At 37.9% G+C, this 22,099-nt stretch overlaps 1 protein-coding gene across 2 annotated transcripts; it reads left to right on the top strand.

The window, feature by feature from the left end:
* The first annotated feature begins 159 nt into the window (after positions 1–159).
* On the top strand, positions 160–21,586 carry TRIM23 (tripartite motif containing 23). Of its 2 annotated transcripts, XM_048079487.2 has the most exons (11): positions 160–318; positions 1,034–1,196; positions 11,024–11,145; positions 11,974–12,252; positions 12,834–13,016; positions 13,684–13,899; positions 14,966–15,100; positions 16,223–16,352; positions 16,465–16,575; positions 18,008–18,132; positions 18,476–21,586. In XM_048079487.2, the coding sequence occupies exons 1-11, from the start codon at positions 214–216 to the stop codon at positions 18,653–18,655; spliced, it is 1,749 nt and encodes a 582-aa protein (XP_047935444.1). In that variant the 5' UTR covers positions 160–213; the 3' UTR covers positions 18,656–21,586. The 2 variants fall into 2 exon arrangements, with proteins under 2 accessions (XP_047935444.1, XP_066844827.1); XM_066988726.1 differs by lacking the exon at positions 16,465–16,575.
* Positions 21,587–22,099: the final 513 nt, after the last annotated feature.

Below are 22,099 nucleotides of genomic sequence, written 5' to 3'. Positions count from 1 at the left end.
AGAAGGCATTGGCTCCGCCCCCAGCTCACGGATGGGGCTCGGGGAAGTGCCTCGCCTCGCGGTGCATGACGGGAGGTGTAGTCCTCGAGGAGAGCGGCGCGATGGGAGCTGTGGTTGTCTGGCGCCAGCCGGAGGGGAGCGGTGCGCATGCGCACAGCGGGGCGGTGCCCTCAGGGCGGCGGCCGGCCCCTTCCCGCTGCCCGCCCCCTCAAGATGGCGGCGCTGGCTGTAAACAGGGCCGGGGCAGCGCAGGACGGCGGCCGCGCCTCCAGCACTGTTGGCGGCGGCAGCCGGGGCTCGGCGGGAGCCGCCGTGAAGGTGAGGCGGGCTGTGCCCTCCTGCGGCCGGCCGGGGTCGCCGTGAGGGGGTTGCGAGGACGGGGGAGGCCGCCCCGAAGCCGGGAGCTGTCCCGGAGCGAGCAGGCGTCGCATTCCTGGGGGAGGGCGGCCCGGCGGGGAGACGCGCGGTTAGCTGGCGCTGTTGTATTACGGGTTGTCTTGTTTTTGTTTTTTTCCACACGGTGATCGATTTTGCTCTTTTTGTCAGCCGTTTAAGGTGTTCTTCTCCCCCCCGCTGTTTGTTCCTGCTACCTCGATGCTGCGTTTGTAGCTTCATAAGTGGCTGGTTCGGTATGACTGACCTTTTTACGCGCATCAGATGTGAATAGAAACTTCCTCCACCAGCTGCCTGTCTGCTTTAGCAGGGTCTTGCCCCTTGTTTCCTTTTTTTTTTTTCTGTAAGGAAGCATCGGTTTTCTTAGGTGTGCTGATTGACAAGTGGGATCTTCTTGTGGTGGTGCATGAAATGGAAGTGAACTAGGGGTGATCTTGCAGGAGGATGCTGGAGAGTTCTGGTCTCTTTTCTTCTTCTGCTACTCTTATGATCATTCTTTATGTGTCAAAATTAATGAATCAGCCTATCTGCTGTGATTGCAGAAACTGTTATAAAATAAAATGTGTCAAATGGCTTATTGTATGAAGTCTTCCCCTCTTCATCAGCTTGAAAACAAATATGGCCTCTTCTTAAATTGTAGGTTCTCGAGTGTGGAGTCTGTGAAGATGTGTTTTCTCTGCAAGGTGACAAAGTTCCCCGACTGCTTCTGTGTGGCCATACTGTCTGCCATGACTGTCTAACCCGGCTTCCCCTTCATGGCAGAGCAGTTCGTTGTCCTTTTGATCGACAAGTTACTGAATTAGGTAAGGAAAATTAAGTCTAAAGTTCTTAAAAGCGGTCAGCCCAGGATATTTAGAGTACTGTGAGGTTGTACCAAAAGCAGAACAAGAACTGATTTCTGTTACAGGCCTGCCTGCAGACAGTCGTATACTTGGTCAGAATCTACAATTTCTTGCTTTGATTCTGCTGAAAATTGATGATATACATTAAAATGAATAGCTAGATGGCATATGTAGATAGTGCACAGGACTCAATAATATGGGTGAGCTAAATGTGTTGACTTTTTTTTTTTACAGTGGAGGACCTTCCTAGTGATGTATTTTAATATTTCCAATTAATAAATGTGGTATGTTCTTTTTCCTTCAGAGAAGCTTGTAGCACTGTTAAGCATTAGTGAGATAGGTATCTCAGAAAAATTAAGTCCTAAGTTTTGAACATTATCTTCTTCTTGAACTTGGGCTTACAAGCTTCATACCTTAAAGCATTTTTGTAAACTTCTATTTACAAAGTGGCCAGTCTATTTTAAGCTAGCGTTTTCAGGTTCCTGTGTGGGCATTGTTTTCCTGTTATCCTAAATAGTAAATAAGCTATGCAATTAAATAGATTTTCTTTGACAAACAGTTTTGTCCAGATTCATGATGAAGTGATATACGGGAAAGTACCAGTAATAACAAACCTCCTTTTAAAATGTAGAGTAGTTCTAAATATGAAGTAACGCATACTGGAGTTGTCAAGGTTGAAACTCATACTTTGAACAGGAATTTCATTATTGCAGAAGTGTATGCAGCGAGTACTTGAAAGCATAAGAAACAGCTTTTATCCCACAGTTGGAGTTTATTTTAGGCAAAGATGACACATGTTTGTAATTCCTTTAGAATAGGAATTGCATAGTGAGCATAGGGTTACAGAGAAAACAAGTTATCAGAAGAATTTGTACCAAGATGAACTTGTTTACAGAACTGGCTACAGTAGCTTTGAATACCACAGTGGGAAAAGAAGAGTTGGATGGAGGAGAATCCTCAGAGTGAGAGATCTCTAGAACAGTAGTCTGTGAAAGGAATGTATAATTATCAAATTAGCTTGAATAAGAATTTACTTTGAAGTGAGAGAATTTGCTAGAGTGAGACGAAATATTAAGGCACATTCTGGGACACTTTCATGGAAACAGAAGTCAGGAAAAGAATTACCAGGGTCATATATCATATGAAAGAGGAGTTTGGGGTGTGGGGGAAGACAGCAGGAGGGTATGTGGTTAAAAGAGTTACAACATATATTTTATCTATGATTGTACAGCTGAAAGCGTGCTTTTATGAGGAATAAGTTAGTGCACGAGAATCAAACTTGCTCTTGTGAAACTTCTGTTTAAGACCTCTGCTTGTATCTTGTAAACTAAAAGCAGACACTCTTTTTACTGTAATAGGGAACTTGTCACTGAGTAATTTTTACTGTCTGTTTTATCAGACAACTGAAAGTATCCTGTAGAGTCTTGTTTTTTTGAGCTTTAGGTTTAACATAGTTGAAAAAAACATAGTGTTTTTATAAAAGCTTCATCTTATATAATAATTAGGAGCTTCTGATGAAATAGAAGCCTTAGAAGTTTAGTAGTGCTTCTATACAGAGGAAGAGGGAAGAAATGGCTAGTTCTGAAAAGACAAATGATATGCTATGACCAGCAGTTGCTCAAAAAAACTTTAGCAAAACAGCTCAAGAGTAAAAATACTTCTGTGGATAAACATGTTCTGCTTGATGATCTGGGGCAGAATTGGGCCATCTACTTTGCAGCTCACCAGCTCTGTAAGAATTGTCTCATGAAATATTGTTTACAGCATGTAAAAATGTGCTTTGTAGAGGGCATCTTGTCGTGATCCCTTTTTTAGGAGTCTGTGCATTTGTCTTGTCCTAACCACCTCATTGTTGCTGCTGTTAGTTACACCTGCAGAGCTAGTGGTTCTTTTTCCAACAGAGAGCTCAGGAGCGGAGGTGGGAGGGAGGTACGTCAACCCTGGATATGATAAAAGCAACTTCTCGTTCTTCCTTCCTGTCCATGTGATGGCCAGTGAGGAAACAAGCTCTGTTTTCGCACATTTCTGCAATTGATGTTCTGCGCTTTAGTGAGTTAGCCTCAGGCAGCCGTGTAGTATCTAAACCTAGCTTATAGTACTGCTGTCAAAAGAAAGTTCTGTCAAAAGAGAAGTTTTATAAACGAGGCATAAGGCTATGTGCATTGAACAAAATTCCTTAGTCAGTAGCTGTGGATTTTATGGATGCTTTTAATCTAATAGTCATTTAACCTGTGCTATAATTAAGCAGATAGAATTGCTTTTTTTCCCTTGCTCTTACTAATATTAAATTGTATTACTAAATCATTTAATTTTACATTTTTCTAGCTTTTCAGAAGGATTCTTGAGAATCCTTCCTTTAATCCTACCTTTAAGAGGTACGCAGGGAGCTATATGAAGGCTGTCTTCCCCCCCCCCCCCCCCCCCTTCTGAAGTGGATGCTTGGTTTGAATTTGCTGGCCTCTTTCTTCTATGAGTATGTCACCATTTGAGAAGGCAGGATTAGAAGTATTTTGTCAGGATACATAAAGTCTACGATTAAGAACTGGCAATGTGTTTACGTGTTCAGCAAAATATTCTGATAGTTCATAAAAATCTTGCCATCATGGAAAAGGCTTAGTAAAGGCTTAGTAAAGGCTTAGTAAAGGCTTGACTTAGTAAAGAACTGGTAATACTGAAGCCTGTCCAAACCACGTTACTTGCAGAGTAGACCAAATAGATTTATTTTTTGTTTGAGACAGTTTTTTTAATGTGACCAATCTTCCAATGGACAATTTTAAGTGAGCGTATGCTTGTTGAAGGTATGTGAGCTGTCAACTGAATTAACATTCTTTAACAACAAAAAAGATGTAATAGAAAAAATTTTTCAATTTTCAGATGTCTGAAGCCGTATGTTCTGGATATTGTTTATTTACACAGCATAATCTATGTAACAGTCTCTTTAGAAGAAGACTCCTTTTAGAAAGTTTTTTTCCCTCGGAATATTCTTATGTGGGAGAAGAGGTGATTCATTTCTAGCAACCTGCTTTTTCTCTTCCCTATCCCATGTGGGATTGGATTTTTTTGTGCTTTTTTTTTGTGTGTGTGTGTGTGGGGTGGTGCTTTGGTTTGTTTGTTTGTTTTGCAAAGTACGTAGACCAGAGAACTGTTAGGAAGGGTGTGCTTATGTCGGAGACCGGCTTTTCACTTTAGCCAAGCAGCTCTGCTAAGGAGGCCTTTAGTAATACGGCTCAGGTAAACTCTTCTGTGATCATCATGTTACAGAACCTGAACTACTTTCTGTCATTAAAACTTGTTCAGCTGATGTGTGCAGACTTTGGCATACTTCAGGGAATGCATCCCATTGTTGTTTACATTTACATATTCTTTTGCTAGTGTTTGAGTGCTAAGATAAAATTTCAAAACATTGTACAAGAAAATGTGGCTATAACATAACATTCTCTCTGCTTTGATACCATTCTCTCTGCTTTGTTCAGGTATTTAGACACCAGTCGCTCTTTTATTACTGGTGTTATTTATAATCCTTCCCCAGACAAGCTTCATGCATTTGAAAACGGCATTTGTGTTGCTGGCTGGACTCCATCGTAGTGTCTCCATGCAGCTCTGTTGCTATCTCGTTCCTGGCTGACATACTTCCTGCTATTCATGTCATCGTCTTCGTTGGAAAAGAGGCAGTCAGATTGTGCGATGGTTTTGTAATGGGCACAAACATCCCTTGTAGGCATGAGGATGAGATCACTAGACTCTTTTACACTTGTTACCAAAGCAGAATTTGAACTGAAGTCTAAGAGACTAAACAGATGTATTTACACAACTCATGTTTTAGTGTTGTTTTTTTAATATAAAATAAATACTTGATCAATTGTGTTGAAAATATATGCTGAGTACACAGCATTTTTATAGTAGGTTTAGTATAAAAAGAAGCAAAGTGGCTTTTCCTCAAACATGTAAACTTTATGGTAGATACTAGTGAAATGAGATATGACTTTCTGTATAACAGAGAATGTTTTGTAGTTGCTTACTGGTTATAAATTCTGTTACAGTAGATTAATAGTGGAGATTTATACTTGTAAGCTTTCCTGTTCTTCCATCTGTGCCCAAGATTAACAGTACACTGATGATCCTTAACGTATACTAGCAAATTTCAGGATATATAATTTTAAAAGTATAGTAAGATTGTAAAAATCAGTGTGACTTTGTTTCTCCCAAAGTTTAATTTTTATTTCAATTACAAAGTAGAAAATAGATTGTAAGGTAGAATACCTCCAGAGTTTTTTTCTGATCTCTTCTGTTGGTTATGTTTCTATAAATTAATTCTGCTTTGCCTATTATGGCTTGGCTTTCTCTTCATGTTAGACATGGAACAGGAGAAGACTAATGTGACTAAAATCAGACACTAGAATGTAAGCCACGGGGAATACTTTTTATCAAGGCTAGATTGTTTTTTTATAAACATAGAGGAAGTAGTTTTATAAGGAGCTCTGTAATGATTCTGCACCTTTGTCTTCTCTCAGCCTTATCTAGTGTTTGCTTAAAGGCTAAAAACAATGTTTACTTAAGGGTTAATTTGCTATATATCTGTTTGATAAGTAGGTTTATTGTTTTGGTGAGCGTGCATGTATATAGCATACTCTGCTATTAAAGAGTATTGGAATAATGGCTAATCTGGATCTTTAAGGTCTGCATCAGCAATCATATTGATTCACATTGACAGTGCATATTATATACTGTAGTAACTGAGGGTTGTGCACAGTCATTTTGCTATGGGACAGTGCTGTACTAAACAGTGCAAAGAGAACCATCTAGCCACTTTTCTCTGGTTTGTTCTTTAGGAGTTAGTGTTCAGAAATCTTTCTAGATACAGTGTCAGAAAATCCAGGTTCTCATTACAAAATTATTTGAAAGAATTTAGGTCTTAAAAAAAGGATGTTGCACTCTGTATTTCTTCAACTTGTAATGAGATTACTTTCTTCCTTGTTCCGTTTTTCAAAACACAGTGATCCTGGTGGGAGTACTGGAGCTAAAATGTAACTAGGCTCTGAAGTCAGAATATATCAAAGCAGATGACTGTGCTTGTGCTCACTGTAGTTGTGGAAGACCAGAACATAATCTTTGGAAACTCCTTCAAGAACTATGGCAGACAAAAACTTAAACAAGAATTAGGGGTTTTCTTCACATTTGGTTTTGGGAAGAACACTTGGCTTAGACTGGGTGTTGGTAGTGCTACCTGTAGTGGAAAAAGCTTCTGTTGTGGAATTGGTAGGTGCAGAGATCAGTGACATGCCCTTGCTTTATACCAAGCTTCAAAGTTACCAGCCAATTCCTGATAGGCCCTTTTTCCAGAAACAGAATACTTGCTAAAATGTGTGGCCTTTTGCTGATCACAGAATCATGCAATTGTTTGGGTTTGAACAGAACTTGCGGATCTGTTGTTGTCGCCTTTGTGGAACCCTTCCTTGCAAGCAATATTGTGACACATCTGACCCTTAAAAGCATTGCCCTTTATGTGGTGAATATATTTGAAGCATGTGTGTAATTCTACAAAGATCCTTTTTGACTTGTATCTCTGTGTGCTGCAAATCCAAACTGCTTGGGAGCTGGAGATCCCAATGATGAAAATGCTGGTTACTGTCTAGCTGTGGGTACCAAGCTGAGGAGCAGTGAAACATGAGTATTTGGGATGGGTGGATGGTTCTTCTGGTTACTATAACTGCATGCAAATCACGGTAGTCAGTGTCTGTTTGGAACATTACTCTCACTAGTACTATACACCAAAATTTATGGAGTGTTTGCCAGATCTCAGTGCTGAGCGAGAAAGGCCGAATGCCTGTATAGGATCATTGAGATGACATCTGAATTCCTGAAGGATGCAGAGGTTGTACAGCTACCAGGCCACCACAGGGCAGCATAATTCAGAAGAGATGAAACACTCAGCAGAACCAGACAGTTCAAGTGGCCTGGACTTTCTCTTTGAGTAGACACTTGGGATATAGTTTCTGTGAGTTCATGTCAGATGCAGACTCCTGTCAGACACGAAATATGTGGACTGAAAATGTCAAGAGCTTCTAGAGACCACCTGATCTCTGAACCAACTTCTGGCTCCAGTTGCTGTTCTGCTAATCTTTACATCTGAATTATGAGAGGCAGCCCAGCTTTCTTCTGGATTTGGCATTGCTTTCTAAAATTGTATTTTCCAGATCATGCTTGAAGCAAAATTTAAGTTAACTAAAGCAGTCACAAGTGCTTCTATCTTTTCTTGTGAACACAGTTCAAAAGGTAATAAAATAGATGAGTCAATATCAGCTAATACAGGTTATGTACAAATACAACAAGGCACTTCTGGATGTGTCGTTGGTTATATAAAAGTATGCACATTAGTACCTTTGCTCTGCCTGTAGCATTGCGAGTGTTGTAGTTTCTATCATTGTACTCAAAGCTAGCAAAATCCCCATATTTGTTTTCCTACAGTAAACAGTCTGTGTTCTTCAGTAAACATCTGAATAACATCAATGTTACGTGAGAAAACTTTGCCTTTCTTTCAGTGCCCAGAGAAGTGCTCTCTTTGTATTCAGCAGTCATGTTGGGTATAATTAAGTAACTTTTTAAGCTTGTCTTTGATCATAGATAGGTGGTTTCAAGTGCTGGGGAAAATAATTTATTATGAAATCATAAGCATTCATGGATTCTATGATACTTTTTAGGAAAACAGGATATTTGGAGGTTCAATGGGGATTGGTTTTCCCTTATTAGCTTGAGAATCAAAGAATCATTTAGGCTGGGAAAGACCTCCAGGATCATCTAATCCAACCTTTAACCTAGCACTGCCAAGTCCACCATTAAACCACGTCCCTAAGCTCTGTATCTACACATTTGTTGAAGACCTCCAGGGATGCTGACTCAACCACTTCCCTGGGCAGCCTGTTCCAATGCTGCACATCCCTTTCAGTAAGGAAATCTTTCCTAGCATCCAATCTAAACCTCCCCTCAGCACAACTTGAGGCCATTTCCCCTCATCTTATCAGTTGGTGCCTGGGAGAAGAGACTGATCCCCACCTCACTATACCCTCCTTTAAGGTAATTGTAGACCAATATTTATCTATGTCACCAATTTTGGTGAACAGATCATAATAAAGTCCATATACCAACAGCAGGAGACATCTTCTTTGAGTTTATTATAGTGTGGAGGCTGGAGAAAGAGCACATGCTTCTTGATTTGTCCCTTCCAAATTAGGGACCATTAACAAATAATTACAACCTGTACCTGGATTGGCTATATGTGCTGTATATGAACAGCCTTGTTAGTGTTAATTAGGACTTAAACTGATCCCAAACTGTGTAGTAATAATGCACAGTTCAGGCTGTAGATATCCTCAAAAACTGATCTGCCCCTGAAATTAAAAACAACAAGAATACAGAAATGGTACTCAAGTTCTGGTACTCTAGAAACCATAGAATATAGAATATTCTAGAATACAGAAATGGTACCCTAATATCTCTTCTGTGAGGAGAGCCTGAGTGAATTCAACACACAGCTCCTTTAAAAATAACTCTTGTCAGATCATCCAGGTTTCTGGAAATATATAGTTGTGATTCAGCTGTGGTAGTGAGCCTACTGTAGCTAATCAAAAATAACTCTCTAGATGTATAATCACAAAAACATTGGGTTCTGTATACTTGTGCTGTGGTTTAACCCAGCAGGCAGCTATGCACCACGTGGCCATTTGTTCACTCCACCTCCCCACACTCCCCAGTGTGTTTGGGGGGGAGAAACAGAGGGGGAAAAGGGGGCGAAAATATGTGGGTTGAAATAAAGACAGTTTAATAGGACAGAAAAGGAAGGTAGAGGAATACTAATGATAAAAGGATATACAAAACAAATGATACACAATGCACTTGCTCGCTGACCGATGCCCAGGCAGACCCTGAGCAGTGTTGTGTCTGGCCCAGCTGTCTTGGTTCTGTCCCCTCGCAGCTTTTGCACCGCCAGCCTCCTTGCTGACAGGGTGGTTTGAGAAGCTGAAAAGTCCTCGAATTAGTTGTGGCTGAGAAATACTTGTATTAAAGCATTGGTATGTTACCAGCATTATTCTCATCCTAAATCCAAAACACAGCACTAGGAAGAAAACTAACTATCCCAGCTGAAACAAGGACAACTCAGTCCTTGAAAATAGCATGCAGCCCATTTGAGGAATACCTGATGGCATCCTACTAGAATGTGTACTATCACGTTTCTAATATATATAACCTCTTTGCTGTGAGGAAGATGCTAGAGGTTTTCCACTTAAGAAAGTAATTATGTCTCTCTCAGGAAGAGAATGACAGAAGAGAATGGGCCAACCAGCTGGAGGGCAGCTTTGCAGAAAAGGACTTTGGCATCGTGGTGTGCCCTTGAAGCAAGGAAGGCTAATGGTGTCTTGGGCTGCGTTAGGAGGAGCGTTGCCAATAGGCTGAGGGAGGTGATCCTTCCCCCTGCTCAGTACTGGTGAGACACCTGGAGAGCTGTGTCCAGTTCTGGGCCCCTAGTACAAGAGGGACATGGAGCTACCAGAGGTGGTCCAACAAAGGGCCACAAAGATGATGCAGGGACTGGAGTATCTCTCCTATGAGGAGAGGATGAAGAGAGGTGGGACTGTTCAGGCATGGGGTTGTGGGGGGAAATAGGTGGTCTTATCAGTGTGTATAAATACATGAAGGGAGGGTGCAAAGAAGATAGAGCCAGGCTCTTTTTTAGTGGTGTCCAACATCAAGACAAGAGGCAATGGGCACAAAATGGAACACAGGATATTCCCACTGAACATCAGGAAGTGTTTCTTCACAGTGCGGGTGATGGAACAATGGAACAGACTACCCAGAGTGGTTGTGGAGTCTCCTTCCTCTGAGATCTTCAAAAGCCATCTGGACATGGTCCTGGCCAACCTGCTGTAGGTAGCCTTACTTGATAACTTCCAGAGGACCCTTCTAACCTTAACCATTCGGTGATTTTGTAATGACTAAAAAGTAAACATCTAGTAGTGCTCACAGGTGGTACTTCAACGGAGAAAATGTCTTAATGATACTGTTGCTGAAAAAAGTCAGTGGGTGATATTTTCTTGGAGAAGTAATCACTAAGGTTTTCATATGCTACGTAGCCTACTGAGGTAGCATTTAGCAGCAGTCTCCAGGATGCTATTGTGTTTTTGATGTTCATTGTGTTGCTTCCTATTAACCTCTACAAAATAAGGGTGATGCAGCAGTAGACATAGACTTCTCTCTCTCATGCTCCCTGCAGGAAAGTAGATCTTTTTCTCTATCAAATAGTTCTAAACATTGTTTTAGTTCTTTCTTTTTTTTTTTTACTGGGATGAGGTCTGCAGTAGGTGTTGCATCTTGTGATCAGGGAATATGAGGTTGGTCAGTGTGAATTCTTCATAGCTTCTGTTAGTACAGTAGAAATGTTAATGATGTGCAAAATTTATTAAATTGTATAACATGCATTATAGTTTGTGTTCCTTATAGTCTGTAGTTGTTAGCTTTCACAGATCATTTTACAAGTGTTCTTACTGAGTTTTTATAAGCATTTAATAGTCTTGGCATTTCTTAAGTAGGGAAAATCTGCATAAACAATAAATAGTTCCATGATGGAAGGAAAGAAGAGGATAGAAAGGTAGTGTGAGCTTAGATAGAAAGTGTGATAGTGGTATCTCACCATAATTATATGTCCTAGTATTTGTCAGAATCTTGCCTGTGGATTGTGGAGATGCTGATTCTCCTCTTCCTCTCCTCCCCCTCATTTAATTCTTCCTCAAAAATAGGAGATTCTGGTGTCTGGGGCTTGAAAAAGAATTTTGCTCTGTTGGAACTCTTGGAACGTTTGCAGAATGGACCTGCTGGGCAGTGTGGGACAGCAGAAGAAGCCATTGGTCTCTCTGGAGAGGTACTGAGTTTGGGAAAAAAAAAAAAAAAAAAAAAAAAAAAAAAAAAAAAAACTTTGTTAAGTTTGCTTAAAATATTCTTTAGATAGGAAAAAAAAAAGTAACTTCCTTGGCAAATGTAATTTCACGATTAAAGCTATTTTCTTTTAGTATCTAGTATTAAGGTTTTAAGTAATTGCTTCATAATTCAATTCTAATATGCACTGACTAAATCAAAAAGGTAGTAGTTACATGAAGCATGTGTATTTCCCCCTTTTTTAGACTTCTAAGATTTTTTAAAAGTTTACTCATTTAGATATTTTATTTACAGTAATTTTCTAATAAGTTCTAGAAAACTCTTCTAAACTCTTCCTAAAGACTTCACAGCAACTCCTTGTTCCGAATAGTTGCCTTCTGTAGTCTTTTGATATGACTACATCATGTGATAGCAGTTCATTATCAAAATTGACTGATTTAGCACCTCATTATTAACAACTGGTATGCAGAAGGTATTCTAGGAGTAGGTGATAGTTCTACGTATATATTTTTCTGTTGGTGTTTTGTCTCTCTGTAAATTTCTCTCTGAAGGAAATGTCTGGAGCCTGATTTATTTTAGCCTTCAAATCTTTACAACTTCTACTGAAGTTTATATTATAGAATCACTGAACACTCCGAGAATAATATATTGGAGTTTATGGTAAAGAAAACTGACTTTTATTTTGTAAAGATCTATTAGGAACTTAAAATCAAGTTTTCAAAGCAGTCTATATTGGTGACAGGTCTTTGTTTTTGTTTGTTTTTCCCAGTAATTGGCATGAAATATTAACAACTTTTTTCTTTGTTTTTTTTAGAGTATCATTCGTTGCGATGAAGATGAAGCCCATGTTGCATCTGTTTATTGCACTGTTTGTGCCACTCACCTGTGTGCAGACTGTTCCCAGCTTACTCATTCTACAAAGACACTAGCGAAACACAAGCGTGTACCTCTTGCTGATAAGCCTCATGAGAAGACCATGTGCTCCCAACACCAAGTGCATGCTATTGAGTTTGTTTGTTTAGAAGAGGGCTGTCAGGCCAGTCCTCTTATGTGTTGTGTCTGCAAAGAATATGGGAAGCATCAAGGTCATAAGGTACTAATAAGAATTTGTTTTGTGTCATGCCATGGGATGGCTTGCATAATTTTTTTATCCAGTTCAAGTATGAAAGATTATCAGTAGAGAAGGATAGATTCTTGATATGTCTTCATAGAAATAACACCATGCTGTTCTTTCCTTTTTCCTTCATTTCAGATAACTTCCATAGTAAAAATGACAAGGAAAAAACATTATTTTTATGACCTTAGTAAGTTACTTAAATATTAAGGTGGACTGTCCCTTTATTTGATGCTTTTCTGAACATGTTATGGTATTGAATCAGCTGTCCTGAAAGTTGTTATTCATCGTGTAAACACTAGGTTCACCCAACCTGGTTTGGTCCAACCACCTTTTTTTTTAGAAGTAATTATTGTAAACAGACAAATTTATATATGTACTTGTGTAATTGCTAGATATGTATCTTAGTGTCAGCATAATCTGTAACTCCTGATTAATGCATTTATGTAATTTATTTAATGCATATAATACATGTAGATTTTAATATTTAGAAGGATATAGAAGATGAATAAGGAAGATATTTATGCTTGATCTTTGATACATTGCTTTTTAATTAATAGCATTCTGTCTTGGAACCAGAAGCAAACCAGATACGTGCATCCATTTTAGACATGGCCCACTGCATACGAACTTTCACAGAAGAAATCTCAGATTATTCAAGAAAATTAGTTGGAATAGTTCAGCATATAGAAGGAGGAGAACAAATAGTTGAAGATGGAGTTGGAATGGCCCATACAGAACATGTATGCTATGTTGTTTGTTGTTTTTTTTACATAATTGCTGTTTATAATAACTCAAATATGGTTTATAAGGTTGTTCTTAAGCTTCTAACAAATGAATTTTTTTTCAGAGCAGTGAATTATAACATACCTTATTACAATGCTTTCGTTTTGAAGAATTGCTTTGAAAATTATACATAGGCTCAGTAAGACAAGACCTTAAGTTCTCTCTACCAAGAGATGAGACTACTGTCTCTACCAAGTTCTCTATCACTATTGAGACAGCAGGGAACTTGTAATTCATCACAGTAGTTCTTAGTCTGCACGAAAATAGAGAGGCAGTAGGAAAAGCTGTATAATTACAAGTGTAATATTGAAGTACAGTGACAGATTGCATGTCTGTCCTCGAGTGCTGTGATATTACTGGGTCAGTAACATCTGGTCAGTAGAAAATTTCTAGTAGGGTGTGTGTATAATATTTATATATATATGAATAAGCTACTTGATTATAGGAGTAAGTTCTTGGAGGATCTTGGTTTTAATGCTGATAAGACTGTATAACTGGGTCTTGAACTTTGATGTAGCTCAGCAGACCTGAACATAATTTAGAAATTAGAATGAAATGAAAAATATGCTTCTGCAATCAACTGGTGTCCTTATTGCTCTTGTTCTTTTGATTGTAACACTGTAGGTACCAGGGACTGCAGAGAACGCTCGCTCATGTGTCCGAGCCTATTTTTCTGATCTTCATGAAACCCTTTGTCGTCAGGAGGAAATGGCTCTTAGTGTTGTTGATGCTCATGTGAGAGAGAAATTGATTTGGCTTAGGCAACAGCAAGAAGACATGACCATCCTATTGTCACAGGTTTCAACAGCTTGCCTTCATTGTGAAAAGACTCTACAACAGGTAAGTTGGCAAGTGAGCCATAACATCCCATAACACACCTAGCACCGTGATTTAAGTTTAGGCTACAAACAAAGTGTGTGTGGTACTCTGCATTTATTTTCCTTTAGACTATTTGTCTTAAGACAATAATTATATAACATGAGATTGCCAATGTTCTTTATAAGGGGGTGTTAAACAAGGATAGTCAGTACAACAGCATCAAATTGTCCAGTTGCTATAAATTTTGTGACATGACTCTTTAGAGTAATATGTTTTTGAGGTTTGTGGGGAGGAGGAGAGAGAAAAGTGAAACAAGAAAACGTAAAAAAAAAAAAAAAAAATGGGAAGGATTTTACAGTTGTAATTACTAATATGCATGTTTGAAGATAGTTGTCATGCAAGGTTGGTAGGACAAACTGTGTTTGGACTAAATAACTGTCTCTAGCATTTGCAGTGTGGGCAATTCAGTATCATACTAAATGTGTGAAAAAAGTGGCTACATAAGAATATCTGGTTGGTGCTTTATTCTCTTAATTTAACAATAACAAAATTGCATATGTAGTGAACAGTAAATTGAGTATGAGAAATCACTTCATTAATGTGATATTTATACAAACTTTTAAAATTTGTTTAGAACTAGTGTCTGGTGGCTTAGTCAAATGTATGTTTTAACTATGCAAGTTTTCTTATTAACAGTGGATTTTGATCTTGTGTTAAGTACGTTGGCTGCAAAGCAGCAGCTGTAGTCCAGCTGCTGGAATGATATGTGAATGATATAAATATTCTTTATGTATTATATTATTCTCTTTTCTAATCTTTATTCTTAGAGGACTAAGAAAGGTTAAAGGATTTTTTTTTTTTACAACCACAGAACCATTTAGTGTCTCCTAGTATTAAGGAAGAATGACACGGCCTATGTATTTGTATCATGATTTTAAATACATTTTTTGTAGGTGTTTCTTTAACTAGAGTATTTCTATTTAAAATACTTCATTTCCAATTATCATATTTACTTATGTCCTGATTTGTTTGTACTAAGTATGTTACTGAGAGAAAAGCATGGTTTTGTGTTTTTTTGTCTGTTTAGGATGACTGTAGAGTAGTGTTGGCCAAACAGGAAATTACAAGATTGCTCGAGACATTACAGAAACAGCAGCAACAATTTACAGAGCTTGCAGATCATGTACAGCTGGATGCTAGCATTCCTGTCACTTTTACAAAGGTATATTTAATCTCATGGAAATAACAGCTATCCACTTTATGAAGGCCAAAGTGTATTTTAAAGAAAGCAGGAATAATATATCTTCACTATGATACTGTATTTGTTGCAGCAAATTCAGGCAGTTCAGCATCAAGCCACAGTACTTTATCCGATGATGAGTACTGTCTGGTATTTGAGCAACAAAACCACTGTGCTATAATTAGTGTGAGAAATAATAATTTAACATTTAATGACTGGCTACATCAGTAGCTTTCCTTGAACATCAGCTGCTTTCCTTTAAATATTCAGTTAGTATTTGTGAATGCTAGAAGCACTTTTCTTTGGAAATGTCCCTGATTCGCTGTATGTTTAGCTCAGACTATGAAATTACCCCTTCTGTCTCTTGGCTTTTTCATGACGGCAGCATAACTCCTGCAGAATGCTTATGTTTCTTGAATATTGCAAACCTGTATTTAAAAACCAAAAAAATCTATTGTATATTTCAGTTCATAACGTGAGCTTCAGTTCATTCAGTTTTTATGGTAGCTTTGTCTGAACTACAAATAGGGATTCTTTTCCTTGCCTCAAACCAAGACTTATTTTGTGATATGTTTGGTTTTAAAATCACTATTTCAGATTACTGCTTAAAGCAATTAATGTTGCTGTTTTCAAGTTGCAAAGGTCTGGAAATAGGTTGAGGTGAAGAAGTATAGCAGCGGAGCCTTCTGCAATGAAATAACTGTAGCTGGGAACATTGATGTGACAAAACGTAGTGGAAAAGCTACAAAACCAACAGTTTGCTGGTCAGAGAATTTTAATTGCTATAAGCAACTTGTGGTATTTGAGCCACAAATGATAATAAAAAAAAAATCTGAAATGTTAAGTACAGATGTACAAGCATGAGATGTCTTTGGATGGCTTTTTAAGAGATGTGATAACACAGGTAGAAGTTACAAGTTAACATCCAAAGTTAACATCCAGTAACTTCTGTAGTGGTGATCCATATTATTGACAGAACTGACTTGCACTTTTACAGTCCATCCATTTAATGACTTCACAAATAGTGAGAACATAAGTATCTTACAAATACAGGTTTTCTAACATTAATTTCCAAAACTTGTTTGTGTATGCTGTTTCTTCCAGGACAACAGAGTACATATTGGACCAAAAATGGAAATTCGGGTTGTCACTCTAGGATTAGATGGAGCTGGCAAAACAACTATTTTGTTTAAGTTAAAGCAAGATGAATTCATGCAGCCAATTCCAACAATAGGTTAGTCGCAACAACTTAAATGTAAGGATTTTCTGAATGTTTGACTTATCTGTAGAATTTGACTAGCTTATATCCATAGACAAGATTATAAAACTCAAATGTTTTTATTTAGGTTTTAATGTTGAAACAGTAGAATACAAGAATCTGAAGTTTACTATTTGGGATGTAGGAGGGAAGCACAAGTTGAGGCCCTTGTGGAAGCATTATTATCTCAATACACAAGGTGAGACTAATACAACTTATAAACCATATTTTGTCTTCTGACTTGTATTTCAGAGCCAAAAAGGTAATTAACAGAAATCATGTATAACCGTAGAACATTTTTCATCTAATACAAAGTTCAGCTGCTAGATTCATGAGCTAACATATTTTAATCTAGTTGTTCATTGTGTCTGCTGTATGATAAGGGTGTCTTCTCCACAAATCCATCAGACAGTTCATGAAATGCCAAACAAAATTAGAATTTCTGTTAAATCTGGTTTTGTCTGACAACAGTCAAGGTGCAGTGTTCCAAAGTTTGTGTAGTGAGAAGTAGTACTTGTCCGGTGCAAAGTTTAAATAGCACTTGAAATTAAAATACTCAGTCTTAGGAGCCTCTAAATTCTACAAAGTTCTGCGATTTCTTACTTTGCATTGCAGTCTTAGATCTACTTGTGGACTAGATTTCAGAATCAAGCACTTTATTAGTAAAATTTGTTATAAATGATGCTGACTTGGAAATTAACGCTGCCCTTCTGTAAGTGCTCTGTAGTTGTTTTCCAACTTAGAAAGGGGCTTCTCTTCATGAATTCACTGTGGATTGCCTGAAATACTTAGGAATGAGAAAACATTAGTTTTGAGTTTTGCAAATGCATTTTGTGCGTTATTTAGCCTTCACTGCAAACTTTAACATTTTCAATCACCCCCATCTTCACAAACTTTTAAAAATTTGATCTTGGGTTTCTGTTGATCTATTAAATCTTACCCAATAAATACCAGTAGCATAGAGTTATGTCAGCCTTTAAGAATTGTAAGCTGGAGACAACAATCTAAGCAATTAACCTGGTGCATCCTTGCAGTAAGTTTTGTTTGGTTTTGGTGGTGTTATTTATTTATCTCTCCATGTATTTAAAACACAGTGAGTTTGAATTCTGTCCACCTAACTCTCTGGTCTTTCTGGTACCTTGGTTACTTTCTGTGGTGCATAGTAAAACTTACTGTCTCTGTGTCGAGTCCATTGTAGTCTTCTCTGTAATATGTAGTCCATAGCTCAGGAAAGCTGTGCTGATTTGGCTTAACTGTACGTTCTGCAGCCAGCTAAGGGAAATGAAACCATTGTGTGTGAGTCTGAACATAAATGGATCAAAAATGATTTGCACAGGGATACTCAATCCACACAAGGTAAATCTGGTTTAGACCAAAGCAGTTAAAACTTGCACAGCCTTTGTGTTAAACTAGGCCTAAAACTGCAGACTTCTTCCTTGTTTCAAGGTGAATTCTAGATTTTTGTCAAAAGTATAGAGGTATGTAAGGCGTTTCAAAGTCTTCCTGAAACTGAAGTTGTGTGCTGCTGAGAAACTTCATGTAAAGGACTGCTAGGAAAAAAAATGTTAGCTGAAAGCTAACTTGACAGTTTGTATGTGAATGTGTGTAAAATGTTTTTTTTTCTTTCACAGCGGTTGTGTTTGTTATTGATAGCAGTCACAGAGACAGGGTCAGTGAAGCACACAGTGAACTCGCAAAATTGTTAACAGAGAAGGAATTGCGGGATGCCTTGCTCCTGATCTTTGCTAATAAACAGGTACTTGTGACTTTTTTTTCATTCTGCTACTCTTTACCTGAGTTTGTGTATCAAATTCAAACTTCCTGAATCCTCCCCTACAGGAACGGGAATGGTAATATGGAAAGGATAAAATATAGATGTTTTCCTAATATTTAATTTTGGTAAAATAATGCTAAAGGGCCTAGTAGATTTAAGTCAGTTTTTGTTTTTGTGATAACAAGTAGTGAACTTGTCACTGTTTCATTTGACTTTGAGGTTTGGAAAGCTTTTATGTAATCTGTAGCCTTAATCTAAGCCATCAGTTAAAAAAGCTTCAGAGTACGGAAAAATAATTGAGTCTGTATATCTGATTCTGTTGCAGGATGTAGCAGGCGCCCTTTCAGTGGAAGAAATTACGGAACTGCTGAGTCTCCATAAACTCTGCTGTGGCCGTAGCTGGTATATCCAGGGTTGTGATGCCCGAAGTGGTACAGGACTTTTTGAAGGATTAGACTGGCTTTCAAGGCAGTTAGTGGCTGCTGGTGTCCTGGATGTGGCTTAATTTCAGAACAGTCGTGTTTGTTGTTCACTGTTTTGTTTGCATGATTTAGGATGTTGTAACCAGGTCTGCCCTCTGAAGGGGGGAATTTATTTAAACTTGATGGTTACAGAAAAATACAAGCCTTTATTCAAGACTGGATAATTGGTTCAGTAAACTTGTACAGTTAGTGTTTTTGACATTTGATACATGTACAAGTGATGAAATGGGCTAGTTACACAGGGGCCTTGAAAATTCTTTTTGTTGAAATTAGGTTGTTAAAACTTAAAGTTCTTCCCTGGTAAAATATGCATTAGAGTTCATCTAACAATCATAATAAGGTTGCGGAAGTTAATGTCAGAAAAACTTTGAGCAGTTTAGAAATGCTTTCCCAAGAAACTATTCCAAAATCCATCTTAGGTTATTAGAATAGTCAGCTGAGGTCATTAGTCAGAAATAAATTATGCTACTTTTTAATATCTTAAAAAATGCATTCAGCTAAAGCTGGCATTGGAAATTACATGCAAATACACTGCAAAAGGAAAATGCTTCCCCTGTTATTTATTAACCTCTCTGTTAGTAGATGGGAGCATAATGGCAAAGAAAACCGAGAATGGGGAACAATGTAGTACTAACTGGATGTGACATTGTTTAGTTGGTTGTTTTCTATTTTTTATTTTACTTTTTTTTGAAAGTCTACACATGCTAAATTATTTATGGACAGACTATAGTGATATTAAGGTGAAAATGTTTTGTGAATTCTTGAGGACATAATCTGCCTTTAGAGATTAAGATTGCTCCTCAAGAAGTCAAATGAAGCTTAAAAAAAAAAAGACCACCTTAAAGAAGCAGTGTGGTGTAATATCAATCCACCTATGTACTCTTATGTAGAAGCCAAGCTTCCAGATAAAGGTAGTGGCCTTAAAATAACATAATGTAAAAACAGTGTTCACTAATTATAACTCTTACTTACAAAAGCTGATAGCAAAATGTGATGTAAACCTTCTGTATTAAGATTTTTAATTCTTACTACATCTTCTACATGCAGCTGTCACCAATGCCTCTGTTTTCAAAGGTCACTCATTCACAAACCCATGTGATATATGTGTAGCACTGTTTAAGTTTAGAAAAGGTTGTGGTCACTTAGTGGTATCTCCTTTTCTGCTGCGCACGCAGTTCTGTTAAGTTTTATCTGACTGGTATGCATACAAGAAACTTCTGGTCTTCTCCTAAGTGCACAGCCACTGCCCATTGAAGAAGACATGCCACGACCCTCTTCACATCAGTAAAAGAGCAAGGAAGAGCATAGCCAATAGATCAAAACTGCAGAGCATCTTTTCTTACCACAGTAGAGGTAAACAGGAAGAATCACGCAGCAGAAACAAGCAGCGTTGTTGCACAGATCTTTTTGACACACTGAAAAACATTAACCTGTGAAGGCTGTGACTCTTACCCAGTGAGGAAGAATAATCGCATGGTCTGTGGCTGTGGCTTTTTTGTATTGTCAGCTTTATGATGTTTTCCAACTACATACTTCAGGTAAGGCCAAGAATGTATAAGCAAAAATTCTAGTACATTTGCACTTTTTTTCAAGAGGAAGTAGTTAAAGAACTACTTCCTCATAATGACACTTGTTCATAGTTTTCTCGTTACATGTGTTTCATGTAAATGATGTTAAATGGAGCTTCAGTTTAAGCAGGTCTAATTACTTGAATAGTAGCTGAAAGAACACTAAGCTTTAAAATAGTAATGTTTGTGAAACAAGCTTCAATGCCTACATAGGTACTGAGAAGGGGTAGTTACTCTTTCTGCAGATTACCTGATTAATCTAGAAATAGTTTACATTGGGCTGAAGGGCATTTTTTCTGCACCACCGAACTAAAAAAAAATAATCATCCTTCCCAGCCTGCAACATCTTGCACGATACACAGTTGGCTGCTGTTGACTTGAGCATCTGCTCAGCCTGTACCGCAGAGCAGTTCCAGATATAGTTAGTGCTGACTGTCTGTTCGTAGCGCTCTTTTTAAAACATTAATAAGGTCTGCTAGTGTGGTAGATACTTTTTCCAGGAAGACATTTGTTCTCAAGAAAAATCTGAACCTGTAACTTTATTATAGTTGGTTTCTGTGTCAGTTATACAGTGCCCTCATACTCCGTAGTTACGTTTCTAATTACTGCTAAAAAATGCTCAAGGTGACCAGTTCGTGAGTTGGTGGAATGTTTTTGTTTTTTGTGGCAGTATATTTGCGGGCAGAGGAAATACACTCACTCGTGCATATTTTTGAGTACAAAGGATTGCTTGCTTGTGACATACGTGGAATACTACCATACAGTGTTTTTAGTGGAATTTATTTAAGATGACTTAAAGTAACTGTGAAGGTGTTGCATTTGTCTGTGAACTCTTTAGTGTAAACAGGTACACTGAGAGGTTTATTTGTATTATAAGTTAATACTATATATAAACTGCTTCAGTTAAAAATTTAAGCTTGTTTCACCAGTTCTGTTGAACTTCAGTTTTAATGTTCTGACTTATGCAAAGAAGTAGTTCCTCAACTAGAACTTATTCAAGTGTTACTAACTATGAGGATTATTTGAAAAGGCTGATTAACGTTTCATAAGATTTTGACTTAATTGTGAAATTGAGTAAATGCAACATCTAGTGACAGTGTTGTGGCATTCTTTAAATGATCTTGGCTCAAAAATAGTATGTCTAGGCTAACTGCAAAAATCATGTTTTATCACACAATGTGGTCTTTCTGTATGTTACCTTCAAATTTATAGTGGAATGGGTGGTACTTGAGGGCTTTCTTCTGAGATGGTTCCAAATTCTGAACCGATGGATGTTACATAATTATTTTTGGAAAGAAAGGGCTCTTTTAATGGAAACAATTCATGAGGTGCAGAGTTGTCTGGAAAAATGAGTTGTTTTCTTCAATAAAAGTATCTAAAACTTTTGGAGATCTAGTTTTCTTTTAATAAACTTGCTTTTTTGATAGTTATCTAAGAACAGAGGTGTGCTACATCTAACATACTAAAACGTTCTTGTTTGATGCCTGAAGGTAGCCTTTTATCTCAATAAAGTAAGCCTCCTCAGGGTAACAGCTTTCAATGGACTGAATTTGCTTATCACATATCTGTTTTTGTGAACTTGCCACAGTTGTAAACTGCAGAGTGTTGTGGTGTTATGTGAACATAAACACTCAAAGTTAACAATACAGTATTTACAGTAGACTTAACTGTCCACTATAATACAGGACCCTATTTAGCCACAGGTTCACAACAGCTTTAAAAGGCATCTAAGCTTTCACTAAGGACCACATCAAAACACTGGACATGAGCTTAGTTTGAAATAAATCGTAGCAATTATCTCAAATGAGTTTTTCAGCAGATCTGGTGACGGCTGTAGGCTTTTAGAGAAAAATCAGGCCAAAAACAGATACCCAAGGCTAAAATAATGAGAAAGGAAGC

This window comes from Anser cygnoides, chromosome Z, assembly GCF_040182565.1.
Source record: "Anser cygnoides isolate HZ-2024a breed goose chromosome Z, Taihu_goose_T2T_genome, whole genome shotgun sequence".
NCBI classification, from domain to species: domain Eukaryota; kingdom Metazoa; phylum Chordata; class Aves; order Anseriformes; family Anatidae; genus Anser; species Anser cygnoides.
This window is presented reverse-complemented; position numbering and strand designations above follow the sequence as displayed.

Bases quoted from the DNA above. Each gene is read 5' to 3' on its own strand.
- TRIM23 (XM_048079487.2), top strand. From the start codon at position 214: ATGGCGGCGCTGGCTGTAAACAGGGCCGGGGCAGCGCAGGACGGCGGC. The intron at 11,146-11,973 runs GTACTGAGTTTG...TGTTTTTTTTAG, and splicing joins CCATTGGTCTCTCTGGAGAG to AGTATCATTCGTTGCGATGA. The intron at 13,017-13,683 runs GTATGCTATGTT...GTAACACTGTAG, and splicing joins GAATGGCCCATACAGAACAT to GTACCAGGGACTGCAGAGAA.